We start from the raw sequence: 13730 nt of genomic DNA, 5'->3' as shown, positions 1-13730 counted from the left end.
GCTACCCGAAGTCAGGCCAGACTGTACCTAGCCTTGGGTTTAGGGCTTACTGGGTCACAGGTGTCCTGGGGCTGCATAGTTCATGCAAACAGTTCCAACCCAGACTTACCACTGCTGGGCCCATTGTAGTACTGGCTAATGTAGCTGTTCATGTCGTCTTTCGCCATGGCTTCTACAGAGAAGAGGACAGAGAAGGGTGCATGTGATTACGTCACTGTTTAAGCTAAGCCGCCCTCTCTGAGCCGCTGTAAAATGGGGAGAGTGACGGCTGCACTACTGCTTTATGACGAAGACTACAGAACTAACAGGCAGGTCAGTGGAGCCGGCCGCACAGAAGGCTTTCGATACATGCCCATGGAAGGCTGTGAAGGCTGCCAGGGACTTGCACACCCTCAGGCTTATCTGCCCGCTGAGGTCTGCAAGTAACAAGACCTGAGGCTACCTTCTGAGACACCTGAGTTGGCTGCTGAAGCTGGGCCACCTTCAGATCTGGAGGCTGAGTGGTAGAGGAACGGATCTTAAAAGTTTCCTTGGCCTCTTGGTCTTAAAACGCCTGTGGTCAGAGGTCTGTTCTGTGGCTGACACCAGGCCCTGCTCCCGCATCAGCTAGCACAGATTCTCTGGCCATCCATAGCCTTTGCTATAATTGCCGTCTATTCTGCCACTGCACTGGGAAGTAGAAGTGACCGTTTCCAGCAAGCCGGGGTGGATGTAGGGCCAAGGGGTCAGACAGCAGGGGCTGTTCACTTAATCAGGTGGTGTTTTCCAGTGCCACCATTTACCTACAGTTTGGTCAGGTCATGACCCCTTGCTGGACCTCAGTGTCCTTGTTATATGAAGGTCCCTAGCAAGGCTCTTACAGACTGATATAGCTGGCCTTCATGGCTAGATGACCCTGATAGCCCAGAAACTGACAGGGAAAGATGGTTGTCTCACCCTGCAGCCCCAAAGAGGAATCAGGCATGCCTCCTGGCTGCCCAGGCCTCTCATTGGGCAGAACAGCAGGGAAGAATCTGCTACCTCTCCAACTCGTTGCTGGGCAACCTTGACTCTTTTGTGTTCTTCAGGGCCACAGTGTTCCTGTCCCTCTACCAGGTGTTAAAACAAGGAGTTTTTGCCTTGGAAGCAGTGTCAGGGGCTGGGGGTGGGGGGCAATCATCCCTCTGTGGAGCAGGGACTCTCCATCTCACCACGGAATGCACACCTACTAAGTACAAGGCTTTACTGAACCTGCAACTGCCCTGCTTCTGGGAACCAAAGGTGACCCCACTGTGACTATAATCCTCACCACTGCCCTGCCAGACTGTGATTACTTAATATATGGGTCCCTTTAAAACTAAATAATCACGCCCCTGAAGCTGCCTCTACCCTGTAAATGTGTTTAGCAACTCCATTTGCTGACTCACACCAAGCTCTGGGCCAACAGAAACCCTGCTCTCCTCTGTAGACAAGACCAGCGCTGGTCCTGCAATACACTGCACCCCTGTGACTCCTACCCAGACCCCTCACTACTGCCCCAGGCCTGTGCGGGGGGGTAGTGGCAGCCTGCTGAGGACATCCCACATCTCAGCCACCAAGATGCCTGAGCCCCGTCTCCTCAATCCGTGGCCTACATGTCTAAGGAGGCCATGTCTTTACCAGGCTGTTGATAAAAATAAGCTCAGTCAGGTGACTGTCAGCCAAGACCTTGCTCCTGAGCACTGACTGGTCTGGCCATCTGTCCCTGGACAGCTGGATGACCTCCAGCTCCTGTGACCCAACAAATCCAAAGAGAATCCATGTTTTCTCTCCCCAGTCCCACAGCCTTCACCTTGGTTAACAGTCCCCCATCCTAACAACAGGTCCTGGCCACTGCCAAGTGCCTCCACACTTTCCTTAACAGCACCCCAACTTCCATCAACAGTGTGGCTGGTCAAGGGACCGTGACCCCTCTGCCTAAGTCTTCTAGACTTGGGGGGGGGGACTTCATGGCTTCTTCTCTAGGCTTTGCCTTGCCGATCCACTAAACGAATTGGCTGGCGGGTGGCCACTGGGTCCTGTTCAGGGTGAGAATCTGTGCTGCACAGGTGTTTCCAAGTCCGAGGCCTACCCTGTCTCCTCTAGTGCTGAACTTGGCCCTCTATGCTTCATGCAGGCTCCTGGATCCCATCCTCCTAGAAAAGGACCCTGGGGCTGTCCCCATCCATACAGGAGACACAGAGCCTTTAAGAGCAGGGGCCACAGGCCACTCAGTTCCCTTGGTATTTTGGTTTGACATATATGTTGCTGTGGGACAATGGTCTGTCACTTACATTTTAAATAAACATTGATTGGCCAGTAGCTAGGCAGGAAGTATAGGTGGGACAACCAGGCAGGAAGTAGAGGCGTGGCAACGAAAATTCTGGGAAGAGGGAAGTTTCAGTCTGCTATTGTGACCCAGCCGCCGAGGAAGTAAGATAGCAAGATGTGACTTCCTCACCGACAAAGGTATCAAGCCACGTGGCTAACGCAGACAAGAATTACAGGCTAATATATGTTACAAGAGTTAATAAGAAGCCTGAGCTAATGGACCAATCAGTTTATAACTAATGTAGACCTCTGTGTGGTTCTTTGGGACTTAAGGGCTGTAGGACCGGGTGGGGACAGAAAACCTCGGTCAATGACCTGTCACAGATCTGCAGGGCCTCCAGACCTTCTCCTCCCTCTCAAGAGGCCACAGGGACATCATGAAATGCCCTCTGCACTGTCACCCTGTGTCCTCCCTCTTCCAACTCAAACACCAAACAAGAGGCTTGTGACTGGTGTGAGGTAGGGGTGTGGGGCAGAGGAACGCCTGAACCACACAGCCGGCTTCACAAGACACTGCTCACCTTCCACCTCATGCCAAGCCCTTCCCTCAAGGTCTGTTCGATTTAGCTCTGAGGAACCCTAAGGGTCTGTGGAAGCAACTCACTGAGAACTGAGTCTGAGAGACCTTGGTTGTGGGGCGAGAAGGTGCAAACATAGGCTTCAGATGAAAACAGTCTGGGGCGGACACTTGCTGTGTGGTCTCAGGCAAATCTCTCAGCCACTCTGGGCTTCTGATTCCTCACCTATAAAGTAGCGATGACAACTGCAAAGATGCTGGGGAGCTATACAGCTAGAAAACCCACTTACTTATCCAGCCACAGACAGTCCTCACAGGCCCACAACACTCCTGCTGGCTCTGAACTCTCAGGATGCTTCTGAGGCAGACGCTCATCCCTAGGAGTAAGCACTTTGCAAACACAACCTGCCTAATCCCAAGAAAGCCTCTCTGAGTTCAGAGGTGGCACTGGCTCCCTTGACCAGAACTGCAGTCCTGCGGGTCAAGGAAGAAGGAGAAAGGCTGGTGAGGTGGCTGGGCCAGGCCTCCTGGTGATAAAGAGATGGCTAAGCTCCATACTACTGAGTGGCAATGGTGCCTGGTGCAGAACCACACATCCCAGCACCCAAGGGGCTGTGCCCTGATTCCTACTCCCATACTCCCGCTCCTCCATGACTCAGCAGCCCTCACTGAGAGAAGATGCTAAAGTCCGAGCACCTGCCGCATGCCAGGCCTGATGGCAGCACACACGACTGAATCCCCACGCTTTCTCAGTGAAGAGCTTCTGGAACTCTCAGACCAGACACGCTTCTGAACCAAGTAGCTCAGAAAGCACCATGACTTGTAGGATGGCAATAGCAGGGACTTGAAACCCAAGGTCCTATGTAATGGTATGGATCAAGAAGATAGCCCTGCTCAGGGAGGCAAAGTGACCTTCAAGGCTGAATTGGGATTTAAGCCGGACCTGGGTTCCAAACTCACTCGAGCTACTTCAAATGCTACTCTGTGTCAGGCTTTCTTAGGTTTATCCAGCAAGCCCTGGGGCTCCTGTGGTCCCCAACACTTTTATCAGGCCCCCACACTTGGGGCCAGCAAGGGTTCCTTGTGTCCAGGAGCACAGGACCGGTCTCCTCCAAGACAAACCCTGGGACCAGCTCAATTTCCTGTTCCCTGCTGCTTGGCAGAGGGAAGGCCAAGGGCAGACTGGCCAGAGGCACCTCTGTGGCTGTTTCTCTGGACGCTGGTGCCGCAAGGGGGACGCCAAAGTTGTGATATATGGTGAAATCTGTGGCACCCCTACCAGGAGCTGTAATTCATAAGTTATGGGCGAGTTTCAAGACTAATAAATTTGGGAGAGAAGTATTAATGACTATACAGGGGCACTGTGAACTTGGCAGGCCCCGAAGCCTGGAACTTTGTAGCCCTGGTTTTAAAAATGATTTGTGCTAAAGCAGGTCTAAACAGAAGCCGGTCGGCACAGTCTGACTGTGACCTGCTGGCAACTTCGGGAAGCTCTTCCCTCTCAAGAGGAATGAGGCTCGGCTGGAGCGGGCTCTGGAGCTCTGGCCCTCCGCAGCAGCCCTCCCCCACTTAAGGAGTGACAGTCGAGCCAAGGTGACGCTGGCCAGGTCCCAAGGCTCCTGTGACTCACTGCTGTGTCTGCAGGTTAACGCCTGGATTGTCTGTGTCCTCCTGTGCATGCAGAGGGCCTGTGAGCCCTGCTAGCCTGGAAGTCACAGCTACTAACAAATGTTGCCCTTTCTTAATCTTCAGAGTGGCCCAGGATGCTCTTCGCTCATCTGACTGTAATTTCTAATGTCATGGAAGTCCCACCCTGCACATGGCTCTTGGTCAGAGAGGAATCAGCTGGGGGATGCCCCGAGTCCTTGGACTACTACAGGCCATGAATCACAGAGGCTTCTCGCCCCTGCATCCTTCCCTCTGCTTCCGAGGCACTGACTGTGCCACCGAGGGCTCTGGGAACAGCTGTGGAAATGCAGACGGAGGGTTGGATTGTGTGCGGGTGGCTGTGACACACTTGTGCATTAAAAGAGAGGGAGGTACACAGGGATGTCGCAGGGCTAACCGGGTGCAGGAGTTGGCATGGAAGGCATCTCATATAGTGTCCATTACCACCATGTCCCTCCCCGGTGTGTTAGAGTGAAGCGTCAATTCCTGGTACCAGGATGCGAGCTTATCTGGAAACAACATGAGTGCAATGAAATTAGTCCAAATGAGGCGATATCAGAGTAGGGTACACCTAGACAAATAGGAAATTTGGACACAGACATAAAGGGAGACACCACGTAAAGATGAAGGCAGAGACTGGGTGTCGCTGAGGATTGCTGACAACCACCAGGAGCTACAGAAGTAGAAGGAACAGACGGGCTCCAATCATGGCACTCAGAGGGACCAACCCTATCAGCAATCTGACCTCAGACTTCTAGCTTCCAAAACTGTGAGGCTATTTCTGTTGCTCAGCTTTCTCAGCCTGTGGTATTTTGACAGAGACATCTAACAAACGACCGTACTACTCTAAGGGACTTGGGCACTTAACAGAATGAACACAGGGAACCAGTTAAGGTATTCTGCAAGGGGGTGACATGAATGGTTTTAGAAGCTTGCTGTATACTGGTGGGGCAGATTCACTACTGATTCCTCACACCCCCTGTAAGGCAATGGAGCTAGAGGCAGGCCACCAAAGCCTCAAGCTATGTAACTAGCAAGTGCAGCCTCCCTAGTTCTTTCTAGTCCTGTCCTTGATGTGAAGGGTGAAGTCATTCCTGGGTCAAGCTGGCTTTGGCAATCTAAAGTCCAAGGTCTAGGCCCAACATCATCTCTCTCTGACTGTGTGGCTGTTTTCTTTACAACCCTACAGCAGCTAAAAATCAGGGTCCCAGTGCTCTGGAGGCAGAGGTAGGTGGATCTCTGCGAGTTCGAGGCCAGCCTGGTCTACAAGAGCTAGTTCCATTCCAGGACAGCTAGGGCTGTTACACAGAGAAACCCTGTCACAAAAAAACAAACAAACAAACAAAAAAAAAATCAGGGTCCAGAGAAGCTCTGACCCTGCGCAGGTCAGAGCTGCCTGGACAAAGAAATAGCCTTTGTATCTTGAAATAGCTCCATTGGTGCAGTACCTGGCTGGGTTCTGTCCCAGGTACTGTCCCGGGTCCCCTTTACCACCCACATTACAGCCCTCAATTTGCCTCATCTGCAAAGCTTAGGTCACAGGCTATTCTGGTTTTTGGCTTGGACTTCTTTTCTGGGCTGTGGTAGGTGGCAATCCACCAGGAGGGTCTCAGACTTCCACCTACCACAGTGATGGTTAATGTTGGTGTCGATTTGACAGGATAATCATCACCTAGGCGACACACATCTGGGCAATGGAGGTTCTGAACTCATGAGAACAGTGAGAGAGTATCCAGGTTAGGTAAGTTGAGGTTCGAGACCATCCTCTATCCCACGAGTTGGGGCACCAGACTGAATAGAAATGGAGAAAGCAAGCTAGTACCAGTTTTCATCTGATTCCTGACTGGAGCTACAAGGTGCCAACTCCACCCGGCCCTGCAGCCTTCCAGGTACCATGGGCTGCACTCTGTAACCATTTGCCAAAAAACAAAACAAAACCTTCCTTCCTTTGTCAGTTTTTTTTTGTTTTTTTTTTTGTTTGTTTGTTTTTTTTTTTTTTAAGTAACAACTATTGATTTACAATGGGCATTTGAATGGATCTCCTGGATCTGATTAATTTTTAGCTTGTGTCAAGATCCTGGGCTCTGGGAGGTAGTTAGTTCTGAGAGCACTGGCTTCTGAGTGTCACTGCAGGTGACACCCCACTACCTGGAATCCTGTGTCCCAACTTCTGTGTGCAGAGCTATGGAGTGGGGAGAGGGAGGAATCCTTGGGACTCAGGGGACCGTGGGCTCACCTTGAGAGGGCCTCATCTCCTCCACAATGCTCTCGGCTGCAGTCTCCTCGGCCCACGTGCCGGCCTCTACCACCTTGTAGCGGCTGCGTGGCTGGCTGAGCACGTGTGGGGCTTGCAGTGCCGCCTCCCGCTCCGCAGCCAGATCCAGGTCCTGCTGGGCCAGGTGCGCGCGCAGCTGCCGAATCTCAAACTGCAAGGGGCAGAAAGAAGGGTTGAGGGTGGGTGCGCTGTTGGGGTGGGGAAAAGATGGGGGTGGGGACAGGGGGTCGCAACCTCACTCGGAGCTTTGCACCTGGACGGCATACTAGGATGTAGGGATAAAAGGCGGGAGGCTGCATTCCTCAGTGTGATCTAATCAACACTAAACACATCGGAACCTTTAACGAGCAGTAGGTACGACCCCTTGTCTCGGGTACTGTGAGGCCAGGCCCTACTCTAAGAAAATGGCGGTGACTAGAAAGACAGCTGTTGTTTGTAGGAAGACCAGGCTGGACCGCTGGACCGGCGGTGAGGAAATCGAATTTGAACACGCCTTTAGCTACCTGTGCGCCTCCAAGGATTATTAACAGGAAAGCTCTCTTCAGGCGGCTCCGACAGGTGCTGAATGGAAGAAGACGCCTCACCCCCAAGCTATACAGCTTAAGCATGCTGGCTTCATATACATGCTGGTCCAGCTTATTTGTCTTCTAGTAATATCCATTTCCCTCTCCCACGAGTTGTGGGAGATGGCTCTCGGCTAGATAGTGCCGGAGATATGTGACCTTGGGAAGGCCCTTCACTTTCTCTGGCCTCAGTTTCTTGATTTGTAGATGCAATTTTATAGCTCTGAGTTTTATGTCCCTTTCTGAAGACGTGGTAAGAAATAAAAATCTCAGTGGTAACACCATCGCCATAATCATCATCTGTTAGAACGCTTCTTAGAAAGGCTTCTAAAGGTCTGGCATTTGCGACTGAGATAGGTGTCCTCATTCCAAATCTTATGGGGGAAATCTGATACCTGCGTGTAGGACAATGAAGGGTCTGTGTGGGCTAAACAGTAATGAGTATTCACTGCCACCTAGTGTTCAAAGTGCACATTGTACCCCGTCTAACCTGGCGAGGGTGCCAATGCTGTGTCTGTTAACTACGTGTCCCTGCCGGGAGCCCCCAAACAGCCCAGCCCCCTTGTTAGAATGTGAGACTTGCCCTGCACTGTCATCGTGTAACCCGTTCACTAGGTCAGAACAGCACTCCACGATCTCCGCAGATCTGCCCCTCAGTTGTTTTTATTCCAGGTTAGCTACAGCCCAAACTGTCCTCTGGGCATCCCACCCACTCCCTAGTCCAGCTCCATCTTCAGGTGCTTTTCTACACGGCTCACTTGTCTCCAGGTCTACTGCTGACCATTGACTGACAGCTGCATATTCACACATGGGCTCTGGCAAACCTAAATCAGATCACGACACCCAGTTCGTAAGTCTTAGTGGTTTACCACCTCACTTGGGAGAAAGTCCAAATTCCCTGCCCTTGGCTCAAAAAGCCTCTGCACAGCAGCCTGGGTCTGCCCACCCTGCCAACTTGCTTCTTCAAGTCTCTGGCTGTTCTGTAAAGCACAAGGCACTTTCCCAACTGTTCCCTCTGTCCCGGATCACATGGTTGATCGCCACTCTGAGGGCCTTATCCTGGTCTCTCACCTACGGCAGCCTACTAGACCCCCAGTCACATGGGCCTCTTTGAATTCTCTGTATCACACTACTGCACTGAGATACTTTTGTCTCCTCCCTCTCTCCCTCCCTTCCTCCTTCCCTCCCTCCCTTCCTCCTTCCCTCCCTCCCTCTCTCTCTCTCTTTCTTAGGGCCTTACATAGTCTCCTCTAGCTTCAGACTCTCCTTAAATTTCTGATGCTTGCCCCATGCCTTTTGGGTGCTAGGATGCTACCGTGCCTGGTTCCATGCAGCTCTGGGACTGGAACCGGAAGACTCCTGCACACTAGACAAGCACTCTCTCAACTGTGTCACATCCACAGGCCTATTTTCAGTTTTGATTTATTTTTATTTTATGTGCATTGGTGTTTTGCCTGCATATGTGTCTGTGTGAAGGAGTCAGAACTCCTGGAGCTGGAGTTACAGACGGTTGTGAGCTGCCATGTGGGTGCTTAGAATTGATCCCGGGTCCTCTGGAAGAGCAGCCTGTGTTCTTAACTGCTGAACCATTTCTCCAGCCCCCAATTCATTTATTTTCATGAAGGTAAACCATGAGCACAGCTGAAAGCATTGACTGCCACCGGAATGGCCTAGCAGTGACCCGGCGTGGGACAGCTCCCAGGGTCAGTATCTGCAGATACTGCACGCTTGTGTCTGGGACTACTCGTGTTTCCAGAGAGTTCGTTAATCTGTCATCGATGGGCCTCTGGGTGCTTCTGCACTGGGAGCAGGGCAGGATGCTAGGACATCGCCAGGGATGGGGAGCTTTCTCTGAACTCTTGATTCAGTCTTGTGTCTCTCTCCCCAGGCACCTGCCCAATCCGAAGCCTCTGTGCTGAGCCTCTGGTTTCATTTCTCCAGAGAGCAAACCCATGATGGCCTCTTTGAGGGTGGAGTCTGGCCTCCTGATCACACAAGCCTTGGAGTATTTTAAATTTCCGAATAGACTTTTACCCAATTCCATTGCCCTGACGTTCATTTCACACAATGCCCTCTTCCTCCCAGAATCTCTACGATTCGGAGGGCAGAACCGGCCCCGTTTTCCTCCTCTGTGGCCATGTCAGACACTGTTTTCTCCACTTTGCCTAAAGCCCTTGAAGTCCGTATCCTCTCTGACCCAACCTACAAGACTGTTTCCTAGGCTCTACGCACTTGGTTGCTCCCTTCAACCCTCATCTTGTGGCATCTGAGAGGCGACCAGATGCAAATGTGTGGTTACAACATTCATTAGCTTATCTTTCATACCACCCACCCCCAGTGGTGTGCTGATAGAAAAGAAATAAAACCTTAATAGGCACAAAAATGCCACGAAGAAACTTGCTACTTTGCTTGCAAAAATAAACAAAACAAACATTTAAAAAAAAACAAATAACCAAAGCAAAATCTGCTTAATTCACAGTGTATGCCCCTTCTGAACTGCACGGCATTGCTCATCCTGGTTGAGTTTAAGCTACCAGCACAGTGTCATGGGAAACAGAGAAACCGGCAAGATTGGTTCTTCCAGTCTAGTAAGAGCCGTGCTGCACCAACGCAGGGATACCCTACACAAACTCGGACCTTGTCTGTCATGGTGTGCATACTCAGGAGGCACTCGGGTGCTGCTGAATACATGAAGTAAAATTAGTTTCTTCAGTCCTGTGGTTTCAGACTGAGCTAACTCTAGCTACAGCCCGAGCTTCAATAGCTCGAAGTAGAGACAAAGATTGTTCCACATAAACTGAGCTCTGATCCTTGTTACACACCTAGTGTAGACTCAGAAATCCCAGTCTTCATCACTGGCCATACACAGAACCCTGAACTTGGTCACGCGTGATGGTGAGTCCTTGCTATACTTTCAGCCCAAACCTGGGTCTGACGTGGACCCCAACCCCAGCGCAGCCACAGGTCCAAACGGCTGACTCCAGACACCGGATCTCAACAGCCCAGCAATCAAACAGGGCTGGCAGTCTCAAGGGTGTGAGAGGAGAAAACATGGCTTGCAGATTTTACTGGGGCCTCTTTTGCAGGGAGGGAGGGGCCACTTCTCTAGAAACAAGGTACTGAAGGTCAATGAGAGCCCATGAGGTAACCTTCCAGAGCTTTGTGGGGCTAGGAGCCCTCTTGCCTAGGCTGATGGGAACTTCCCAGGGGCACATGCAGCCACTTTCTCCAAGGCCACGCATCAGAGTCTGCACCCCAGCTAATGGCTTCCTAGGCCCCTCTGAAGGGATGCATTATTGATGGCTTGTAATCAATACGGAGCTGCTCTGGGGAGTCTCACTGGAATTCAGGCCAGCCAGCCGGAGGTCAGGGCCTGCCCAGCCCAAGACCACATATGCCCAGAAACAAGTTTTGAACTGAAGATGCAAACACCAAGGCCATGTTGTCTTCTCATTCATTCATTCATTCATTCAGAAGTCAGGTAGGGGCCATGTTAAAATTCTGCTGCATGTTTTGGAATGAAAATGCCTGCCCTGGCTTAAAGGTGAGTCCTGGGTGATTCCAGGAAAGAGATGGCTTATGCCACTGCAAGGGACACATCGCCTCTGAGAATCACAAGTCTTGTCCTGGGGTAGTACCTGAGGCAGACAAGGAACAGGTTATCAGGCAGAGCATGTTACCAGGGAGAGATGTTTTAGGGACTTCAGCCTTTATTTAAAGAGCAACACGAAACAGCTGAAACCGTTCACACAGGGCAGAGTGGTGGCATTGGTGCTGTGACCCAGAGGAGCGACAGAGAGCACCATGCCTACTGCAGGCTGGAGAAAGGGGGATGTGGGGATCCCCACTGGGGCCTTCTGCAGGGTCCTGAGCAGAAATGGCCAGATTTGGACTAGGATGAAGGCTGGGCTGAAGGAGACAGGAAAGCCAGGTGGGAGGTGGGAGCGGTGAAAATGTCCCTACACGATTTGTTTTGAATGAGGGTAAGAGAGAGGGCAGCTTGCTATAGAGGTATCTGGGTTTTATTTTATTTTTTCATACAAAGGTCTGACCATGTAAACCAGGGTGGCCTTGAACACACAGTGGTCTACCTGCCTCAGCCTCCTGAGTACTGGTGTTAAACAAAGGTGTGCACCTCGGTGCTCGCCGGGGTAGGCTTTTAGACACTTTGTGTCAAGAGGATGGAGGGTGGCTGGATGCTCTCAGGCTTTATTCTGAATAAGAATGGCTGATTCCTTATGCGAGCACTACAGAGGAGCCAGATGGCTTCTGCTCTGTCCACTGGCTGAGACCGCCCATGGGGGTTTCTCAGTGTGCCCCAGTGAGACCCTTAGGCACTGGCTCCTGACTCTCTCACTACTTAACACTACCCCATACAAGTCCCCTGGCTGACTGATGGGTTGTTAGCGGAATGGCAGGGTGTTATTAGTCAGATGAGTTAATTGAGGCCGGGAGGTGGAAGGAGCCTTCTGTGCAGGGGGAAGGGAAGGCCAGGACCACAAGGTGTGACAGAAGCAAAGCCGAAGATAGAGCCCTTGGCGTCCATCCTCCATGACCATGTGCCAGGGAACTTAGAGCCTTGCAGGTGGATCAGCCAAACAGTCCAGGTCAGCTGGGGGCCGCGGGAGAACAACATGAAGCCCCCATAAGAACAAAGCCGGACTTGAGGGAAGGCCTGAGCTCTCAGTCCATGCCTCCCCTCACACCGGATACATCCCTTTTCTTCTGGGGGCTTCATTTCACTCTCTATCCAATTCAAGACAAGTGAACTGGCTGATTGGAGTCTTGCCCTGAGACCCTAGCTTGGGCGCTGAGACTGGGAAAATGAAGTTCAGTATCTGCTAATCCTCAGTGTTGTCGTGAAGGCCAATCCTGGTGCTGATGACACAAGCCTTTCCTGAAGAAGGATAACGTCATCCAGAGCCCTCAAACACAACAGTGTGTAGCACATAGTGAGGCTGACACACACAACAGTGTGTAGCACATAGCGAGGCCTCACACACAACAGTGTGTAGCACATAGTGAGTCCTCACACACAACAGGGTGTAGCACATAGTGAGGCTGACTACCCATGCAAAGGAGCAAAGACGAGCCATCGCTTATAGAAGCGAAAGCAGTTAACAGAGGCAGATGGGTGAGTAGCCAGGCTAACACGTAACAATCTGAAATGATGATTCGTGAAAGAAAACGAGCCAGGGACAGTGACCCACACCCAGAATTGTAACACCTGAAGAACTAGGTGGGGCAAGAGAACTGCAGGTTCAAGACCAGCCTGGGCTATGTAGTCCTTTAATTACCTTCCAGTGGGGAATGAGACTCAAACCACACTTTATGATTATAGGATCTGAAGGAACACTCAGGTAGTGTTACAGAGACTGGGCAAGGAGAAAGACAGTTCTTGAGCTTCAAGATGGGTGATAGGTCTACGAAAGTACCACACTTACCAGTGGAGGAGAGGGAGAGCCAATAGGAGAATAGAATCTGAAAGATGTGCAACCCAGTTGGAGCCCCAGAGGAGACGAATGAAAGAATGGGACAGAAGCAATAAATCGCACATCTGGGAGTGTGGCTCAGCAGCAGGGCCCATGTTCATATGTTCACTAACTCACAAGAAAGAAAAGGAAACCTAGCCCCAAGCTTCGTAAACTAATGATAGCCATCAGCTGGATCTATTCAAGAAAAAAAGAGAGAGAAAAAAGAAACTTCTAGGCCACATAAGCATGACTGGCACACCAACTTGTAGACCCATGCAGTCAGAAGAAATACCTATCCCCCAGGATCTCCAGAGCTCACAAGAGCCGGGTCTCTGAGCAAGGTAGGCATGCAGTGCCTCCAATGACAAAATGAAGCAACTCTTCCACTAGCAAACATTATGCAAAGCCCATCCCTAGGCTAGGGGAAAATGAAAGCACAGTCATGGCCCCATCCACCGCACACCATCAGGTAGGTATTTCTAGTCAGATAACCCAACCTGGTCAGCAGGGATCCACCGAGAGCCCCGAAGTGTGCATTACCCGAGTGAACCAGGCCCTCCACGGTGGCCACACCCAGCCTTCTCTGCCTTTAATGGACTGGCCACGGAGTCCAATTGACATAGGCTGCAGCCTGATCAATGCACACTTTGGCCAGCATCTCGATGGCATCTAATGCAATAGCAATAATTTGGCTCCGCTCTGTCAGTGCTGTCTGCACAGGCTGCCCTGCCTTCAAAGCCATCTGCCGCTGGGAAGGCTTCCAATGTTTATCTCCATTAGTCTCACCATTGTTGGTAACAATAAAAATGGGGAGACGCTTGCAAACTAATGATTTAGGAGCAGGGTGAGGCTGAAATCGACCTTGGCCCCTTTCCATCCACTGTGGAGATGACTGGTAGATGGCC

General features: G+C 51.4%; 1 protein-coding gene across 5 annotated transcripts in view; it reads right to left on the bottom strand.

Annotated features, from left to right (window-relative positions):
- Nucleotides 1-13730, bottom strand: part of Tmem266 (transmembrane protein 266) — a 106673-nt gene that overhangs the window by 2613 nt on the left and 90330 nt on the right. For all 5 annotated transcript variants that reach the window (XM_041638602.1, XM_041638600.1, XM_041638603.1 and 2 more), the window contains 2 exons: nt 6750-6939; nt 110-172 (listed from right to left, as the gene is read on the bottom strand). In XM_041638602.1, coding sequence (XP_041494536.1) covers nt 110-172; nt 6750-6939 — 253 coding nt within the window. The remainder of the gene's footprint in view (nt 1-109; nt 173-6749; nt 6940-13730) is intronic.

This window comes from Microtus oregoni, unplaced genomic scaffold (assembly GCF_018167655.1).
Source record: "Microtus oregoni isolate MIOR12 unplaced genomic scaffold, Mior012 000055F_ref0000237, whole genome shotgun sequence".
NCBI lineage: Eukaryota > Metazoa > Chordata > Mammalia > Rodentia > Cricetidae > Microtus > Microtus oregoni.
This window is presented reverse-complemented; position numbering and strand designations above follow the sequence as displayed.